Source organism: Accipiter gentilis, chromosome 27 (assembly GCF_929443795.1).
Source record: "Accipiter gentilis chromosome 27, bAccGen1.1, whole genome shotgun sequence".
NCBI lineage: Eukaryota > Metazoa > Chordata > Aves > Accipitriformes > Accipitridae > Astur > Astur gentilis.
Genome location: NC_064906.1, coordinates 18,600,386 through 18,620,066, shown reverse-complemented (window position 1 = coordinate 18,620,066; position 19,681 = coordinate 18,600,386). Strand labels below are relative to the sequence as shown.

The 19,681-nt window shown below is 41.2% G+C and overlaps 1 protein-coding gene across 12 annotated transcripts in view; it reads left to right on the top strand.

The window, feature by feature from the left end:
• The window catches only part of FHOD3 (formin homology 2 domain containing 3), a 392,512-nt gene that overhangs the window by 302,540 nt on the left and 70,291 nt on the right, over positions 1-19,681 (top strand). For 10 of the 12 annotated variants that reach the window (XM_049830455.1, XM_049830453.1, XM_049830452.1 and 7 more), the window contains 3 exons: positions 5,242-5,376; positions 8,715-8,765; positions 13,337-13,551. In XM_049830455.1, the coding sequence (XP_049686412.1) occupies positions 5,242-5,376; positions 8,715-8,765; positions 13,337-13,551 (401 nt within the window). The remainder of the gene's footprint in view (positions 1-5,241; positions 5,377-8,714; positions 8,766-13,336; positions 13,552-19,681) is intronic. The other 2 variants (XM_049830454.1, XM_049830446.1) reach the window with 1 other exon arrangement.

The following is a 19,681-nucleotide window of genomic DNA, read 5'->3' as shown; positions in this document are numbered from 1 at the left end:
TCGAGTTACTTAAGGCCTGAGTAGGAGCTGCCGACTGTTGTTCCCTCTCTGTAGCATTCCCATGACTGCTGGAGCAGGAGCACTTTGGAAAGATCGGTAACTAGTGCTTCCTTATTAAGGTTATTAATGATTCTGACCCTTGTTCTAGTAAAGAAAATCCTGAATATTAACCTTATGACCTAAAGGGATTTCCTCTCATAAGTCATCTGTTAATTTTTTTTTAGCTCCTAAATATACCCATTTGTACTTTGTATTCTTGCTATAGATACCCATTTCCATTTAGCAGCCACAAAAGAAGAATATTTCAGACTTAACGTGAATGAAGAACATTTGAAGTTAGTAATTGCAATTTTTCTGTAACAAAGTGGCTTAGAGTAGGACAGAAATATTTTCTTCAATTTTCAGCAAAGAGTAATTCAGGTCACATATTCCCCTTAACAATGTATATAATCTCTGATGGAGTATTGTCGGAAAATTGGAAGTACTTGCAAAAAAGGGTGAGGTATCTTGTGTCTCCCTGAGCTTGTGCTTTTAATAATGATTACTAATCGCTGCTGTGTTAAATGCGGTAGGCCAGGTTAGCTGAATTTTTATTCAGAATAGTTTTGGCCTACAGTCAATGTTTTGGCTTTGTACCCTCTGCCCTGTGTATATTTTTGTTGCCTTCTTTTTCCTTCTTCTCCCTTCCCCCCCCCCCCCCCCCCCATTCTTTGCTCTTTCGTATCTTCTTGCAACCAGATAAGTAACTAATGACCTCTTGGTCTCAGGTCCTAATGCTGCGGTGTGGAGCTGTATTCACGAATCCCCCAACTTAGACGTATTCTTGCTGTGTGTTTTCTTTCTGGAATGAGACTGTAATAGCATAGCTTGTTTAGCTTTTGCTGGTTTTAACAGCAGGCGGAAGCAAGGTTTTCTTAATGTTTTTATATTAACAGTCCATTCTTAACAGCCTTGTGTTCTCCACGAGACTAAAAATAGTAGTCAGCGTAAGCATCCTTCTGGGTTGTATTTGTGGAATTGAACAAATGGTTGACATTACCAGCTGGTAGCATATGATACCAACATTAAAATGCTGGCATATAGCTATAGCACTGGTTTTGGGGTGATCACTCTATTATGCTTTCAGTGAGTATTCGCATACTCTTTTCTGTTAAAATCTCTTACCGCCTTTGATTCAATGCCAGAATATTTTTTAGCCTTTTCCTTGCTTACCCATTTTTAAAATGCAGCCTACAGCAGTAAGACTTCAACATTCCTGAGGCCTAAGGGTACTGTCACCCTTTATACAGCATCAAAGCACCAAAATTACCTGAAGGCTCAGTCCCAGCCTTCCCGCCGGCAGGTTTGGCCCGTCCCACTGCCTTTTGCAATTCAAGTGCGAGTTCAGCAAAAGGGAACGTTTACTTTAAGCGTTATTACCAGGGGAATACAGAGACAAAGAAACAGATTTTGCAGACAAACCAAAGATAGACAAATCCCTTTTCAAAGTGTTTAGAATATTTGAGGAATACCTCTTACCGTTTGCTTTTCGTTCTGGCTGTTTTACAGGTTTGCGCACCCTGAAAGTAGCACCTGTTTCCTCCAGGTTTAGTTTATGCACATGTAGAAAATTAAGGAGAGTTTACTAGATACTAAAATCTGCTCATTTACAGTTGCAGTTTGTATTAAAAAGAGGATTGATGCACCCAAATACCAGCCGAGTTAGTGTTTGATAGGAACAGTGAAGCTGTGAGTTAATGAGGTTTCGTAAGGCAAATGGTCTCCGTGTTTGGGGTGAGCTGTGATCTTCACCGAGGGGACATGTGTCCGGTCAAGTGGGCTGGACACTGCAGGGTCTAACCACTAAGCGAGCACTAACTCAGCGCTATCAGTGCTATTTCTTTGCCCGTCCTTTTCTAAATGTGACTGAAAATCCCAAACCTGACTATTTGTCTTATGAGAAGTCAATGCCACGCAAGGAGTCAGCTGGCCATATTCTTGTCTGTTTAATTACGACCTGTTTCAACAGAACCTTCTCGCAGCTTTGACGGTTAGTTTTGACCATTTCATGCAATAAACTGTTGTATGCAATATGGTAGTCCAGAACTGACCGTGTTTGGGACAAATGAATTGAATCAGGTATGTGTGTGCACACTATACTGTAGCTTGTAACTCAGTTGCAGTATGGACTCATAAAATAACCGGTGGGAAATACCAAGTTTTGGCTAGTTATTATTGATTTGATTAGTTTCCAGGAGTTGGCAAACTAATACGGCACACGGATATTCATTTTCAGTTTCTTAGACATTGGCTTTTTTTTCTGGCTAGATGGCTGTGGATCTTTTACTGAGATCGTGAGGCTGCTGTTCACACATCTGCAAATTTTAGCCGAGTGAGCAACGCTAGCCAAGCTGGGCTAGATCAAACCTCCAAACAAGGTGTTTTGGCATGTGGAGACATTTTACTACCAGGGTCAGGTTAGAATCCCGTCTGCAAGACTAAGCTGCACATCTCCATGCGATTCCCCCGTAATCCCCTGGATAAGGATGTGTATTTACTGTGGAGCCCCAGAGAGTTTAGTCAGAGCTGAAGGTTTCCAACCTGCTAGATGCTGTGCAGACCTACAATCACTCTTTTGGTCTCTCAGCATCACCCCATTCTTCCCCTTAATTTTCCTTCGGGTTTTATTAAGTCATAACTTCCTTTGACTCCAAATGGAGTTTGCAGACTTCAGGGTAGCTGGATGGGGTGGGATGGGATGGGATAGCAGGCTAAATACACAGCACAGACTTGATAGGGACCCTCTTTTTGCCATCTCTTCCAGTTTGTTTCCAGATGTCTTCATGTGGAGACACTGTCCAGTTCTCCCCTTCTGAGAGAAATTTCTGATGATATATCCAACCTTATTGCCATGGGTTTTCACGCGACCACAGCGATGGAGCTCTAGCTTTTGAATCTTAGTACAGTGGTGCTACTGTTTCTGCTGAGAGCTTTCTCTTGCAACATGCACTAAAAGGTCAAAAGTTAAAATAAATTTAAAATATGTTCAAGGGAAAATTCACCACATGTACTTGACTGTCAGGGTTTGAGGATTTTTTTTTCCCCCCTTTTCTTAGGGCTGAGGCATATTAGAGATTTTTATGGGTTTGAGTGTGATCCAGCATTGATACTGTAGCTCTGGAGGAGTGCCAGCAGGGCGGCTTTCAGAATATCAAGTTTTATACCATCTTATGTAATGTTTATGCGGGTGGGATATGACATATTGAAATTCAATTTATTGAAATTATTGAAATTATATTCATACTGCCCTGCTGCCAGTGGGGCTGAAGTGGCTATGTTTTGTGGCGTTCCTGCTTGCACAGACATAGACACTCGGGAAAGATAGGTTTGCATTAATGTTTGTCTTCTCCTGCACCTATTTTCACTGGTGAATTGGTGCCACTACACTAAATGCCTACATTGTGCAGCCATAGGCATGTAAATAAACAAGGGGAAGGGTCTGAGGTCTTAAAAATAATGGAAATTTATTCAGGTTTGCATTGCTGGTTTAGGAACCTTCTTTTAGAGGGGCTTAGTTTCTTTTCAGAAAAGGCAGTGTCTCTTTCTTTCATTAATCCTTTCATTGCAAAACTCATGTTACAACAATGCACAGAAACCGCTCTACATGAGTTATGTCTGTTTGATTTTATCAGTCTAATTCAATCAATGTGGGTACATTTACATCTGTATAAAGCTACCCTGTACAATACAGACTTGTCCTGTCTAACAGACAGAAAGACAGACGTGTTTACTCGGAGGTCGCTCTGTTGCCACGTGAGAGGTTGGTGGTATCAGCACCACCATCTGGGGGGAAAGATGTACCAGAGGAACCACTCTCCTAGCCAAAGTAGAACTTGCAGTGAAAACAACTAAAAATCTGTGTCGAGACCAAACTATAAGTGTATATAGATGTAGCTTTTAAAGTCTGTTTGCTACTTGAAGCTATTGCATCTCAAAGAAAAGATCATTTCTATATTTGAGAAGTCATTACTGTAGAGGCTGCCATTTGTGATGAAAAAGTCCTACGTTTTTGGGTGGGCATGTACCGTCTTATCTCGTGCGTCTTAACAGCCTCCTGAACAACAGCTAGAAGGTTGATACACATAGCTTGTGGTGACATGGAGCCTCCTTCATTATAGTAACCTACCGTGCAGCATCCAGTTCATAGTTCTGGTCAGAGGACTGCAAAGTCCCCTTTTGGACTAATTCTTGCTTAGCTGTAAAGCAGGTGGTAGCAAACTGTTCTTTTTGTTCACTGTGGACAGAACAGGAACAAATTGGTCTAAATGGCAAAAAAAAAAAAAAAAAAAAAGGCAATTTAAGCTAGATGGCAGAGAAGCCTTTCTTGCTGGTAGGCATAATTAAGCACTGAAATAGATGGGTGTGGTACATCCATCATTAAGGATTTTTAAGGCAGGTCAGACACACAGTTTTCAAGAATGGTTTGAGAAGACTAAATCCTGCCCTGGGCAAGGGGAGGAAAATGGGTGATCTGTTCTCCTTCAGCCCCACTTCCTCTGATTTTTTTAATAGCAATTTTGATGCCACTTAATGATTATTATAACTAGTTGTGCTGTCCCTATGTATTTTATTGATGTTCACATACGTGTTTCGTTTTGCTCTTGCAGCACGTGCAGCGAGGAAATCATGATAACAGAATTTGTTAATGTATAAAGGAAAAATATGCCCCTACTTGAGTGAGCATTCAAGTTCTGAAAGGCAGTTCTTACATCTTCTTTTACTTTTGTTTTTCTGTATACAGGTTTCTCAGGTGTTCGTGACACATCTGTTCTTAACATCATTGCATAACATGTTTGGAAATGCTGAAAAAATATTCCAGCTTTTTTTTTTTCTTTAAAATTTCAAAAATTCATCACAGGATTCAGCTTTTCAGTCAACAGGATTATACAGTAAAAAAAAAATAAATCTAGACAATATTGCAGTTGAAACAGAATGAAGAATTCTTACACGTACTTTATTTGTGCTTCAGAAATTTGGCAACTTAAGAAGCCTACCCTATCTGTCGTTCTTAAACTCATCACAGTATCTAAAATCAATTTAGCAAGAAGATACTTAGCCAGTGCTTTGAAGCATCCATACATAAATATTGCCATGTCATTCTGTTGGTTGGGATTATGTTACTTACTGGATGATTGCTCCTTATTTTTTGCCAGTATAATCAATAAAAGTGACACTGAGAAATCTGATCTTCCTTCTCTGCAGGCCAGCTTTGGGTGGTCTCCTTACATCATCTTTTCGGCAGCACCAGGAGTCCTTGGCAGCAGAAAGAGAAAGACGACGTCAGGAGAGAGAAGAAAGGTTGCAAAGGATAGAACGTGAAGAAAGAAACAAATTCAAGTAGGAGCCAATTTTGCTTTCAGTCTGTTGCTTTAATGCGTGATGGGTCTGTAAATCATTGAGACATGGAGTTGCAAAATAATTGAATTGATGGATAGTTCGTGTGTCTCGTTAGATACCTTTCTTGCTCTAAGTATCTTAAGAACTGATCTATTAAACACATCGAGATGAATTTTGGCATTTAGTAAACCAGCAATTTTTTTAAAGATAGCTATGTATTTGCCGACTGGATATCTGTAGGGGCCAGGTTTTTTTAGCTAATATACTTCTCCTCAAAGTATAATCTCAGTGAGGCATAGGGTTTGAGGACGAAACGGTGGGAGGAAGGTGTCAAGAGAGGAGGAAGGGACAGCGACAAGGTATCTTTTTGCTTTTATGTTCTGCAAAGTAAAAGTGGTAGTGTTTTTAAACTGCACTTTTTCCTGCTTTTCTGAACATGTGTGTCTTCCTCCTGGAAACGGCAACTGACAGAAAATAATTATCAAAATTATCACTCAAACCGGGGCCAGACAAAGGCCCCAGCTGAATACAGACCTCTCCATTTTCACATCTGAGACCATGCGGTGTGCGGTGGGATCCCAGGCTGTGCTGACTGCGAATAGTAAGAGGCAAGTCCTCTCCCCCCCTGTTAAATCCATGCCTGGAAATCCCGGCACAGGCATTCGCAAGGACTGCAGTGGGCTTAGGATAGATAAGGTGCCTATACCTGAAGTGGTTTGCCTACTGTCTGGAGAGTGTATGCTAAGAAACCAATTTGTTTCCTCATAAACAGGAGTGAAAAGTAAGCATATGTTTAGTAGTTAGAAGACATAATGTAGTAATCTAAAGAATGGTAGGATAAATAGCCTTAGAGTTGATATTTATGGAAAAGATGGCACTGGGCTTCATGTGAGCTTGTTTATTAGTATGCAGGATTGTTTTCACTGTAATCATCTCTTTAGTAAAGAAGTGGAAATGGCCTGTGTCACAGCGAGTTTGGAAAGAGGGGTAACTTAGTAGTGGTTGGTTGGTTGGTTGAAGGAGATACTCTCCTGGCTCCAGAAGATAGCTAGTTTAGAAGAAAATGAGAGGCGGAGGGAAGGTGGAAGAGCACCATAATAGGATCTTTGGCAGCCAACAGCTGCCCAAGTTCTCCTGAAACAGAAACAATCAGGTCTCAGTCTTCAAGCCTCTTCCAAAAACTCTCCCTCTAAGTGGTATCATCAGGCTGCAGCAGGCTGCCATGGACAGCCAACATGATCTTTCAGAAAGGAAACTCCCAGACCAAAAAAGCCACCAGGACATTTGGCAGCTTGACCTGTTTGAATAACAGATCTGCACATTTCACTAAAGGTTGGCTACAGTAGTTGTTCTGTCACTAAAAGAGCTTCCTTAAAGTCAGAAAAACAATTTTTTTTAAAATATTCATCTTCATCCCATTACTCAGAGTCAGATACTAGTTAACTAAATGTCACGACTGTGTTGCAAATTTAAGATGACAATTTTTCAGTGCCCAGTGTTTTCAAATTCTAGATTTGAGTTCCCTGGTCACACCAAAAGTTGTAACTTGTGTTTGAGCAGAGGGTCTCCAAAGCCACCAAACTTTGCAGACAGACAGCATCCCACAGTTGATTAAACAGTCTGGCAGGAGGAGGACAAAGCCACAGCAAACAGTCATGGACAGTTTCATAAGAGTTCTTGGGATTACATTATCATATCATCAGTCTGGCTAGAAACCCAGTCTCTGAAGATGTATTTTTGATTAAAAATAGCACTTGCAATTCACAGCCTTTAAACTCGTGAGCAGTACTGGATTTACCATCATGACTCATTTGTTATCTCATTCTTTCCAACTCTGCCTTGAGAACATTGCACTAGGTTCTGGCACCATTATTGACAAATTGAGGATAATTTAAAGGAGAGCATCACCAGTTGTGAAAGAGCTGGGTTTTAGGAGAGGTGTTAAAAAGCTTCATAAGCTATTGCTAGCAAAAGGAATGCTTTACATAATGAACACTTTTCTCAGTAGAAGGACTGCTGTACCCGTTGCGTATATAGAACAATATGTCCTAAAATATGAGGGTTATTCTTCAGTTGTAGGGAAGGGTGAAAGTTGTTAGAGGGGAAAGAGAAATGTTAAAATTTGCCTGCTGAAAAATCCCTGATTTTTTTTTTCCCTTGGAGTTATTCCCATAGCTATTGTAATTCCAAAGAATACTCTGAAAATACGATAAAAGTATAACCAGTTCAGGGATTCAAAGGATGTGGAGATAGCCTGAACCAGGAATGTGTGTTCCCTGTTAATGGACTTTTGAAGAGCACTTGCAACCAGATATTTGATAGCTATTGGCGTAGTAGGTTACCAGTAATTCATTTGATGACATAATATAAAGAGAAAAAATAGTGGTTTATTCATAAATGGAGTAGTTCTGAAAATCTTTCTGGTAGTCACAGGTTACGACGTGGAAGAATCTAACACATAAGATGAAAGTTTTGTCCACCAGATTCAACAACATATTAAAAATATATTGTAAGGAACTATCTTGCTGCGATATTGAGGCAGGCTGGACGTTCACTGGGTTCTGCTGTGCTCCAAGGTAAATTTGCATCCACATTTGTGGATGTGACAGGCCTGCCTGAAATCGCAGCGCTCAGGCATCCGGCAAAGTTGACTTGGCAAAAGCTAAATATGAGAGTTACTTGAGGAGCTGCAGAGATCGAGGAGGGTTTGTATCCAAAACTGAGGGTGAAAAATAAAGAAGTGAAAGGTTGTTCCCTGTCCGATGATCCTGCACGCGCCTTGTAAGAACAAAGAATTGTCCTACTTGGTAATGCCAGTCCGCTGTCCCATTTCCAGCCGTGGCAACTAAAACACGCTGAGGAAAGGTATATTAGAAAGAGGGCTGATCGGGTATGCTCCCTGCCCTCATCTAGCCTGCCAGGTGCCGCAGTCACTGCTTCGGGGCATTCTACGTGGAGCAAATGAGGAATGACTTAATGGCCGCTAATTTGCCTGCTCGTTACGGATGAGTCCGGTTCATTGTATCTAATTTCAGATACCAGGTTTCAAAATGTGCTTCAAGTTCTTCACTTTTTGGGTGTTTCTTATAATTACTTGTAATGACCTTCCGAACTACGTATTTGATGTACGCATACCTGTGGTGTATATATGGGTAAGCGTACACACGCACTTTCCTGCCTTTTTTTACAAAACCAAACTAATTTTTGTCGGCAACAGCCTTCATTGTCTCTGATCAGCTTGTTTGTACTGCTCGCAGTTTCTCCTACTGTACTTATACTTCTGTTACTTACCTTATTCTTCTGGTTTCCTCTGCAATTTACTGCAATTCTCTTTTTAGCCGAGATTATTTAGACAAAAGAGAAGAACTAAGACAAGCAAGAGAAGAGAGGTTTGTATATAACGCATCCATCCTTCCCTTTCGTTGTTTGCACTTCCTATATTCTTTACTGTGGAGCTGTCGTGTATTTACATTTTTAACTCTGCATGCACAGAACACGCTTATTCCAAAAGACTTCTATAAGCAAGCAGTTGTTTCGTTAAAGAGGAGAATGAAGTCCAGCTGTAAGCACAGCAATAAATGAAGAGCAGTGGGACTGGAAAGCATAAGAATGATTGATGATCTATCTTTTATCTGTTTGTGTGGGAAATAAGCTTACTCCATTTGCCTCAGAAATTTGCCCAAATTTAGTGTAGTTATAAATTGAATAAGCCTGTCTTTCTCACCGAGGGGGTCCCAAGCTTTCTGGAGGGTCAGAAAAGGCAACTGAGGATAAAGGAAATTGGGGTCACAAGCATTGCAAAACTGCAGTCACAGGCTGATGGAAATGGTTCTGACCCACTCCCAGCATATTTTTATCTTTCGGAGCCAAGTTTTGTTTGCCAATCTCTCTAAACATCAGCGAGTAAATTACAAAGCTTAGCAGCGTTTATCATTTGGGCATTGTATTCCTTTTATTTAAATCGCTTATTTAAAGAGGCTGGGGGGTTGGGTTTTTTTTCTTTTTTTTAATTCAGTTGAATAGTTTGGAAACTCTGGGCTAGGCTGGGAGCTATGTGCTTATGAAAGCACATTTTTCAAGGAATAGTCGACTAAAGACCTTTGCCTTTCAGTAGCTTCATCTCTACCTCCACTAGTAAGTACACCCTGGAGGGAGGGAGCTCTTGTTTTTACCTGGAAAATATGCATGTTACTGAAGAAATAGTAGATGAAAAATTGCCCAGATTGCTTCAGTTCTGCTTTTATGGTCCTCTAGAGGTTACTCTCTGGAGATACTTTTGGACTGTTAAGAATTGGAATTACATTATCAAAGTATGAGAGCAGCCATCTCAGAAATCATTGTGTTGCTGCATTTCGTGTTGGGGTTTGGGGGTTTTTTTCCACAAAATTGTCATACAGCAGGCAGTTCGTTTCTGCAGACTGAAGTCTGATCTATTGTGACTGAAGTAGCTAATGTTAAAAAATTATTTTGACATTTCTAAGAGTAAGAAAAGGTGGATGGGCTTTCCTTTGTGCTTCCAGCCAAAACAATTACAAACCGTTTAAAGCATTTTCTGAAATGAAATGCGTCAGAGCACACAGGCATCATACATTGACCTTAGCTGAGTAAAACCTTTTACAGCAAGTGTGCTAGTCAGCAAGATTTGAAACAAATTAGAAGCGAGCTCTCCAGCACTTTCAAGTTGTAAGGGAACGTGCCAAGTAAACTGGAGTGTTTTGGGGGAGGTGTTCACCAGCAGGGCACCGCTGCTGTGCAGTCTGAGACAGTTTCACTGGTCATTAGGAACATGTCTTTATCCTTAGGGCTCTTTTGAACTGAAATGTTAAACTATCCGTTTTCCTCATAAAGCGGAAAGACACATGTTTGCTTTGACAGCACATAAATATCAGAGAAAAATTCTGCAAGTGAAGTCTTGTACCAGTGGTCCATTACATTGGCCTTCTGTAACTATTTTTTTAACAAACGCCTTTGCACAAATGAAGTTCCATTTCCTATAGCAAGTTGCATGTTGACTTGTTTCAAGAGAACGCATAGACTGTAAGAAAATGCTATAGCCAAGGTGCTAAAATCTTAGTTGAAGTCTGGGTCGTACATTTCTGCTGTACCGGTTTGTAAAAGCAGAAGGAGGTAATATTGAGCACATAATAAAGGCTCCGTTAAAAGCCCTGGTTTGTCTAAATTCTGCCAGCTCTTTGGAGCATTCTGTGTACTATCGTGTCAGCCCGCAGCTCCAGAATACAGGCACCCGCTTTTCCAGTGGCTCTGGGGTGGCCTTGGCTATGAGGGAGAAAGATTCCTGCAGTTTCAAGGGGTCTGAGTGTAACTCAGCACCGTTCGTTTCACCTGTTCTTGCTGTTTGATGATTTGAGGCCTTTTTTACTTTGCTTGGTTGGGGGCTTTCCAATGGCAATTTCAAAATAAACCCAAGAAAGGTGAGCTCCCAAGCCCTCTCTTGTGTGATACACAGCTCAAATGCTCTCCACCCCGGGACTTTGTTGGTACATAAACATTTTAAGTCACCCTCAGGGCATTGCTCAGAGACCTAGAGAACTTGCAATGATATTTTCATCTACTCGAAGATGGTAAGTGGAATGTCATGTTCATGAGGTATACCAAAAGCCCACAGACTTTTGGCTCTCTGTCTATAGAGTTGAGTCAGCATAGGCACGATGACATCTGCAGGTTTCCATGATTTAAAGGAACATGGCAGTATATAGAGCGGCAGTGTGTCAGTCCTGTAGTGGAGGAACTAATCGCAGCACAGGGATGGTAGCTCATCCTTTCAACTCCTTCAGATTTTGGTCTTCATGAGACCTTGTGTATTTGCTGCTGGCATTCACTCATTGTTAAGACATTGGGCAGAAACAAAAAATAACCTAAATAAATGTCATTTATCGAGTGTGAAGTGTTAATAACTGACTCTTGAATGATTTTATTCATCTCGGATATCTGCTTATTAGGCTTCCCGTTTGATAATTAGTTATGCCGATGTGCTGCCATGAGAGCTGCTGTTCTGGTTCCCTTTTTTTCTTTCAGTATAATGACCAGATCCGTTTTGAGAAGGTGCATCTTGATGATAGTCCTCTGCTTTGCTGGTTGGCTGTGCAGCGCGCAGCTACAGAAGCTAAAAAGTTAAAGCAGCTGCAAAAGAGCTGAGGACAATAAAACCTTGTAGCTCCCCCCGTTATAGAAGGATCCATCCAGATCTTTGTTGTAGTCTGTTGGCAAACTGCAGAACCCTCCTCAGCGGCAGCCAGCTGGGCTGTACCTGTTTGAGCAAAGTGATGGATTTGAATGGTTCTTTATGAGTCTGAAATCCCGTCTGCTCCGCTTGTGAGGAGGCGGAGGGCGCAATATGTAAGTGACCGACGTTAAAAGAAAGACTGGCTTCGTGAACTGTAACAAAACACTATGCTAATGCCAGCGAAAGGCTTTCTCCTCTATTGAAAAGGCAAAAATCATTCTCGAGAATTGGCTTCATGTTAGAACTGTAAACAGTTCCTATTTTATAACCATACAAGTATGTGGCTTGTTATATTTTCATCCAGAGTCTGTAGGGGTTCTTTTTCTTGCAGCATTTGTTCAAAGCCTGTGCATACCTCTGGAGGAATAAAAGAAAATGAGTTTGTTCTTCATTATTGCTGTTTGCAATAAAGCAAATTGCCTCTGAAAACACAAGGACTGCTCTTCAAAGACACGTTTCTGTGCTCGATACGAATGTTTGCAAAAGTGCATGCGTGTGTGGCTACCATATGTACTAAGCATGTTTGTTACCACATGTGGCTGGCTTCTTTACACCGCCTGCTTTTAATGCGCCCTCGTACACTAATTCAGGCTGTCAGTGGAGCAGAAGGGGGGAGGAGAGGTGTTCCCTCTTACGAAGTGTTTACAGTGGTGGGTTAGAGGAGGATGACCACAGTGTTTCACGGACATAAGCAGTAGTCTTGATTAACCTGTTTAACAGTTCACTTGTGGGTAAGACAAACAGTCTAAAGCCCGATCCAGCTGTATTCATGAATTTATTCCTTAGCAAATAATGGTGGATAAAATTAGCAGACATCTGGAAGAGGCACATATTTCAAAGTTATTTTGGTCGAAATGTATAAAGCACACTATGAAGAATATGATTGGTAGCTGGTCTTAATAAACAGTTAGTGAGTTCTGCCTGCCTAAAATGCAAAACAGATGTATCTTTGTTCTTTTAAAGTGACTTTGATGAATAAACTACATGTGACGTCAGGTCCAAGCTATTGGATGTCTGAGTCCGGCAGAGAAATTTTTTAGAATAAAAAAAAGAAAACTTTCCATTGTAGACTCTGGAGAGAACAAAGTGAATTCCAGTGCATTGCTCTCAGAGCAAATAGAAGCAGGTTCAGAGACTTTAGATAGTCAATCCAAACATTTATTATTGGTATTATTTTCAGGGAGATCTGTTTTTGTCTGCTGCACTGAACCATTTTTCTCTCCTTGCAGCAAGTCTCAGACTTTGGCTATTTGCATCAGTATTAAGGGGCTCTGGCTTTGGAGGCTTTTTTGCTGTTTGTTTTTTTTGTTGTTTGGTTTTTTTTTCTTTTAGGGTTTGTTTTTTTTTTCCCTCCTGTTATAGTTTTGGGAGAGGGAGGGCTGGGAGGAGGAGGAGGAGGTGAAGGAGGAGGGTGAAAAGGAGGACAGACAAACGCTTCCAAAAGGAGAAGGACTATGCAGACACAATACTCTATCTAAGGACCCTTTAACTCTGCTGGTTTTTGCTTTTGTTTTGTCATGAGCAATTTAACATTTTTCAGGGCAGTAGTCTTTGCTTTGGTGTGCGTTTTTTGGCAGATTGAGGAGACAGGCAGTTCAGTGCTGTACCCCTTGTGTCAGGGAGTCAGCTCGTTCTCTGCAGGTGTTTCATCCATAAACAAGCATCAGCCACAGACTTCTTTTTCTTTACGGAAACCCTCTGGAATTTAACTTTCAGATACAAATACTTGGAGAGGTTGGCAGCGGAGGAGTATGAGAAGGAGCTGAAGAGTCGGAGCGTAAGCCGAGGGAGAAGTGAGCTGTCCTTGAACCTGAGATCTCCTTCAGCCCCATCCTCACCTGTACCCAAGTGCATCAGCCCAGCATCCGTAGAGTCCCAGGAAGAGCTGAAGACCCCTTCCACCCCTTGTGGGACCCCTCAGCCCTCAGAAGGTAAGTGAAAAGGAGGGCAGGGGAAAGAGCGGTGGTTTTATCTCAGTTTCTCTTGGCTAACAGTGATTTTTGATGCACGAGTGCAAGAATATAACCTCTGAGGTGCCAAAGTAAAGGGTCTTCTTATAGTGTTTCATACTGTCTTCCTAAATTTCCTCTTTTTTTGCATGGATTTGGATGTCGTCTAGTCTATTCAAGCAAAGAATACACTGCTAATTGTTTCTATGATTTATATTATCGTTGTCTGTTGCTATTAGAATGGAATAATTGGAAAATACAGCATACAGAGGGTCTTAATTTTAGCATCATGTTCCTTGTATATTAGAAGTTACTGAATACTAAACCAACAATATTCCTGCCAACAGATTTTGCTTATGTGGATTCTCTGAAAGAAATGCAACAGATGAATGCCAAGACTATAATAACCTTCCAGCAGAGCACAGGCTGAATGGGACAAACAGAAAAGGTCTTGAATTGAAGGCAGGGAGGGTGTGTTGGTTATTTTTAACACCACCAAAAACTCTTAAAATTGTAGCACAAGTAGTAAAGGACTTAAAAGAGACCACAGACAATTAGTAAAAAGGAAAGTATAATTAGTGTTTGCACGGTTGGTTTGCTGTCATATAATTTATTGGTGTAGAGAGCAATATTTTTTGTGTGTGCACGTCATTCTGCCACTTGCATCATGTACCCCTCCTTCAGTCCTCAAAAAAACACCCACCATACAGATTTGTATTTGCGCCACATGATGTTGCATTAACATTAGGAGCTAGAATGCATGTTGAGGGTGAATTATCGCCATCATTCATTTTTATTTTATTTGATTTCCTGCTACGTGCTATTGGTGATTAATGCATTTGTAACTTGCACTGCTTGGTTTTATTGAGTGTTATGGCTGGTAGCATGCTATAAAGCAAAGCAATTTAAGAAAAAAGTTACAAATACTGAATGTTGCATATGTTTATCCTCACCGTACTAAGTAGGTGAAGTTTATTTAATTTAGGTTTATATATTTCCCCAATTATATTCCCAGTTTTCTTGTCTGGCACCTTAAAAGTCTCAGTGGAATCATTTGAACTTAAAAAACATGGGTATTTTCCTGTAACACTGATATTCAGAAACATCCAGATGCCCTTTTTTTTTTTTTTTTTTTTTTTTTTTTTTGAGTGCAATATTGCTTTTAGAGCACATAAGCTGGATTTTTCCACCATTAGGATTTCAGAACTGGGTAGGGAGCAAGTATCTCTTTTATGGTGATTATTTTAACATATTTCTCCTGGAAGCATTCAAAAAAATTGCGGCATGAAATGGAGCAGCGCAATCCATTTGGAGAATACATTTAGAGCAGGTGTACAGGGCAACTTCAGGCAGCCAGAATATGGCAAAGCTATCAACACGTGGGTAGGCAGGACACCTCTACTAAAACTCCTGGCAGCATCAGTAGGCATCAGAGGGCAGTACCTGGAAGCCTGGCAAATGGACCGCACGGAGAGAACGTATGGACGGGGCAGGACGGGCCGGCCAAGGGCAGCTGCAGGTAGATGGCCAGGACAGCACCAGAAATCTGCGTCCTTCAGCGGGCGCTGTGCATGAGGGAGGACTGCTGTTCCAGGCCTACCAAAACCATTGGGAAGGTCATACGAAGTAATGAGCGCATGGACAGGAGAGGCGCTCTCACCTGGAGGTGGCCAGATTGTTGGATATCGGCCAACAGCTGGCAGGCTTATTTACAGATCCTGTGCCGTGGTCTCTAGACTACTACCTGAGTTCCGTATGCTCCGTAATGAATTAAAATCTCAACTTTTACAGCCCTCAGGAAATGGTATGAATCCCACTTAAGAGACAGGGAAGCTGAGGCACTAACTTGCTTAAGCCGGTTGTCGGAAAGCTGAAATAGAGTCGTGGACAGAACCCAGATTACTTGCACCCCAAGCAGTTGCTCTGAGCATGGAGGTCACCGTCTTCCCAAGCAAGGATGAAACTGCAGAAGAAAATCCATTCCTCGGGTCTGTGCACGGGACCCTCCAAAGACTCTGCAAGAATGATGTTAGCGGATGCGTGATATTCACCTGCAGAATTCAAAACCTGAAGTTGAACGGGAAGTGTGTTCCTCTGCTAGCAAGACAATGTGATTTTCGGAGTCAAGTTTATTTTATGCCATTTGTGCTGAAGTATCCCTTGGCCATCCAGTGTCTACTGGGCTTAAGAAGGAAATGGGTTTTGTCTGTCGAACTTTGTCCCACACTGTGAAATGTCTCAGTATCGTTACCCAGTATAAAAATCTGGACTTAGTGAGCTGAAGTGTTTTCTCATATAAAACAATTGGTTCCACTAAAGTAATCAAGTCTTGTAAGACTTACTCTTGTAAAACTTGGGGTATGGCTTTCAGAGGAAATGAAGGCAGTCCCATAACTGCGAAATGGAACGTAATATTTTTTTTCAGAGCAGCTACTTCCTCTTTTGTAATTTCATTGGATAATATTTTATGAAGTGCACATGTGCAGTAAAGGAGAAGCAACAATAACCAAGACATCTCCGAAGTCAATCCACAAAGGAATTGGAGATGAACCCTTCTCTGAGAGGAGCAGCTGTTTTAGCACTTGAGGAAGTAAGCAGGCCAACCCGAGAGTTAGTTCTGACTTGATGAAGAAAGAGCCAGTTCCCTACTGGTGATCACTCCGTGCTAGTTTTTACCATCACAAGGACTGGGAAGAAAGGAGTAGGGTGGGGGTGGAGAAAGAGAGAGAGTCCCTGCTGAATTCACAGCAAGAGGAATTCTGCGCTGGAGGAACTGAGGGGAGATAACCACCAAGACTTTAAGCGATGCCCATCAGTTGAAGCAAGAGGGATTGGGTAGATACAGCCATCTTCAGACCTACTGTATGCATCCTCAAGAGACACTTAGCATACGTGTCTCCCAGCTCCAAGCAGAGAGCAGAGAAAATAGGTGAAAATGCAGTTGCCTAATCTGTTACCCTGGTAGGGGATTAGATGTGGGCCTGGAAGGACGCTTGTTCTGTTTGAGGGCTTATAGGACTGGAAGGTTGAGGTCTCATCAGCAGGTACTAAGGATACAACATCTTGTGTCTGCCTCAGAGTTCATTTAGAGTTGAGTATTGAAAGAAAAGTCGCTTCCCTCCACGTGCCTGTAGAGCATTATAAGTTCGTAGCCATGTTTTTCAGAAGGGAGCATCTTGCTGTCCTCTCTAACCTCTCACTCAAAAGAGGGCTGTCGCCAACATCTGGTCAGATCATAGCAGGCCAGGTTGCTAGGACTTTATGTGACCAAGTCTTGAAAATGTCAGAAGATGCAGATTACACCATCTCTCAAAATGACAAAAAGTTTACACGTTCATTGAGGGACCCTGCTACCGTCTCTTAGTGATGAGGTTACACAGCTTCTTTGGGAGATTTCGTTCTTCCAGAAGTCTTCACATTTTTTCCAATAATACATTTTTAGAGATTAAGTTCTGGCAGAAAAAGAAGTGGGCATGTGACTCAAAAATTAGTCCTTAAAGCCACATTCAGTTTTCCTCTTCCTGATTAATCCAATTGCAAGTAAAAGTTCTGCTCGTTTAAAGACCTCAGCTCGCTCATTTGTTTTAATAGGGGTCAGAAAAAAACCCTAAGCCTTGAGAGAAGTGTGAAAAATCGCATATTCAGGGGAAAAGAGATTACCTCTATTACTGAATCTGGCAATCCCAGTTTAGGTTTTCAGAACTGTGTATGCGTACGAATTGTGGGGTTTTTAAACAATAATCTGTTGCGTATAATGGCATCACACTTCTTAATGTCTCAAGAACGCCGCCATTGCTGTTGATGCTTTTTGATATGACCGTGCTTGCTTCCCTGAGTCTTTGCGCTTTCCACCAGCAGAAGTCTGAAGACAAGGGACAGAGCCTGGTCTGTTATTTAACTCTGTTGCCACCTGCAAGGTTGGCACTTAGAGTAGTGTTTTGTCTGGTGTGAAAATGGATCCAGTAGATATGGGACTGAAAGTTCCAGCTCATTTCAAATAGGCCACCACCAAGCATTCACGGAGAATTGTATTTTTTAACATCTGAAGTTCTCACCAATATCAGCACAATAGATCATACGATGGAACTGAAAGCGGTGGGCACACGTCTAGCTTGCTGGCTTTGTTCTGCTAGCGTTCGCTGACAGATTTGATTTATGAACTGCTTTTTAAGGGAAGCGCTGCTGGGCTTAGCTGACTATTTATAAGTTAGTTGGGTTATAGGTGTCTTGTTTGAGATTATCCCGAGAAAGAGAGAGACCGTCAAAATGAGTGTCAGCATACCCTTCTTTTGTTCTCGAAGTGCTTAGGGTTTGATACTCCTTGAACTCAAAAGAGCAGCCTGTGTCAGTATATTGCTCTTTACTCCTTGTTATCTATTAGATTCTGCTAAGATACTGCATCTTTCCAGTATGTGCGGCATATTCCTTGTTCGAAGAGTATCCAGAATTCTTTTGAACGTTCTCATTTTCTCAAGCATTTCTTATGTCTCTCCTGACTTTATCTTGTTGAATCTTCAGTGTAGCTTCACGATGACGAAAGTGCCATAAGCATTAGCAGTCCTGGCCATGTTCTAGTCAGCTTTTTCCTCCACCTGAGCTCTAGAGTGGTCCTTTTTGGTTATTGCATGACAGCTTTTGCTTTTAGAGGGAGACATCTAAAATTCATACGAAACTATGATTATTCAAGGATGACTTGATGACATCTGTATGTATGGACCATTGCAGCATGGCAAGCTCAGAGTCTTTCATGCTGCAGTAGCATGTTAGTTCCAGGAACTCCTGAAGGATTCCTAAGCTTCCATCTCAGTTATATTCAAATCTTGGCTTGACTTTAAAATGTTCTTGTGCTATACCTACACGCTGACAGCTGTGGTCAGAAACACGCCACTGGGATTCAGAGTGTCTGCCAGCTTCTTGCCAGCTCTCCATAATTTTGATTCTCTCATAGGCAGTGTCCAGGGTACAGTCATAGGTAAGGTACATTTAGAGAGACAAGGCATGTGCAGAGCTGCTCACATATCTAATATTAGACTTTTAGATGCTGTCTGTGTAGAAGAGGGAGAAAAGCAAGCTTCTAATTGGGTGTGTTTTAAAACAAAGGGGTTTGAGTGAGCGTGGAGTATATATTAAACATATTATGTATGCATTTCTTCTATATAAATGTATTATATATGCATGTCTGGTTATTTAACTAACTACACATTTAAAATCAATTGCGAAAGTGTAGAAGCTTAGCTCCAGTGAGATCAGCGACAAAAAAATCATTTGCGGTTTTGTACACGTAAATTATATGAAATTAAGTGGAATTCTGTGGTACTAAAGATGCATTACTGAAAGCTAGTTTAAAATTGTATGTGTTATTGTAAAGATAGGCACAGGCATTATTAGAAATCATTGTTCTTTGTGTGGATGTCTCAGAAAATAGGATGGGCACATAACATGAAACAGTCTTAGGGACACATTGTGACCTCCATTATTTTGGCTTATACACTTTCTCAGGATAAAGCTATTTACTTGCTAGCTAGAGGACTGAAATGTTTGGTTTGCATTCTGGTGTGATACTTTTTTTTTCCTTCAAAGGTTCATGTAGTTCTTGAAGAAAATCTCATTGTATATCATTGTGCTCCAAAGACCATGACAAGTCCGGAGGGCTCTTTTGCAATATTGTGATGAAAAATAGTTAACAGAGGGAAAAAAACAAAAGTATGACTTGGTCATTGTAGTTCAGCCCACCCAACACAAGATTTAGTAAAGAGGGAATTTGGGAAGTATGCAGAACTAACATGCATGCCCATTTTCATCACTCTTGCATGGCCATTTCAGTTTTCATAAAATTGTGAGCTGCTTGATGTGAATATGTGTGGATGCTCTTCAGTTTCTTTGCAGCACGCAGAAAATATTTGCATGTGAAAATCTGCTGTTATCGCTAAAAACCCTAAAGGTGAATGAATTAATTTCACTGTCAGTGATAAAGCAGGGAAGAAGAAACCAAGTGTACTATCAACAGTGTTTGCTGTGTGCCAACCGATAAAACAACTCATCGTATGCCATATGCCAACCAATTGGAAACTAAATTTGTGCCATATGCCAAGCAGTTGGAAACTTTGTTCAG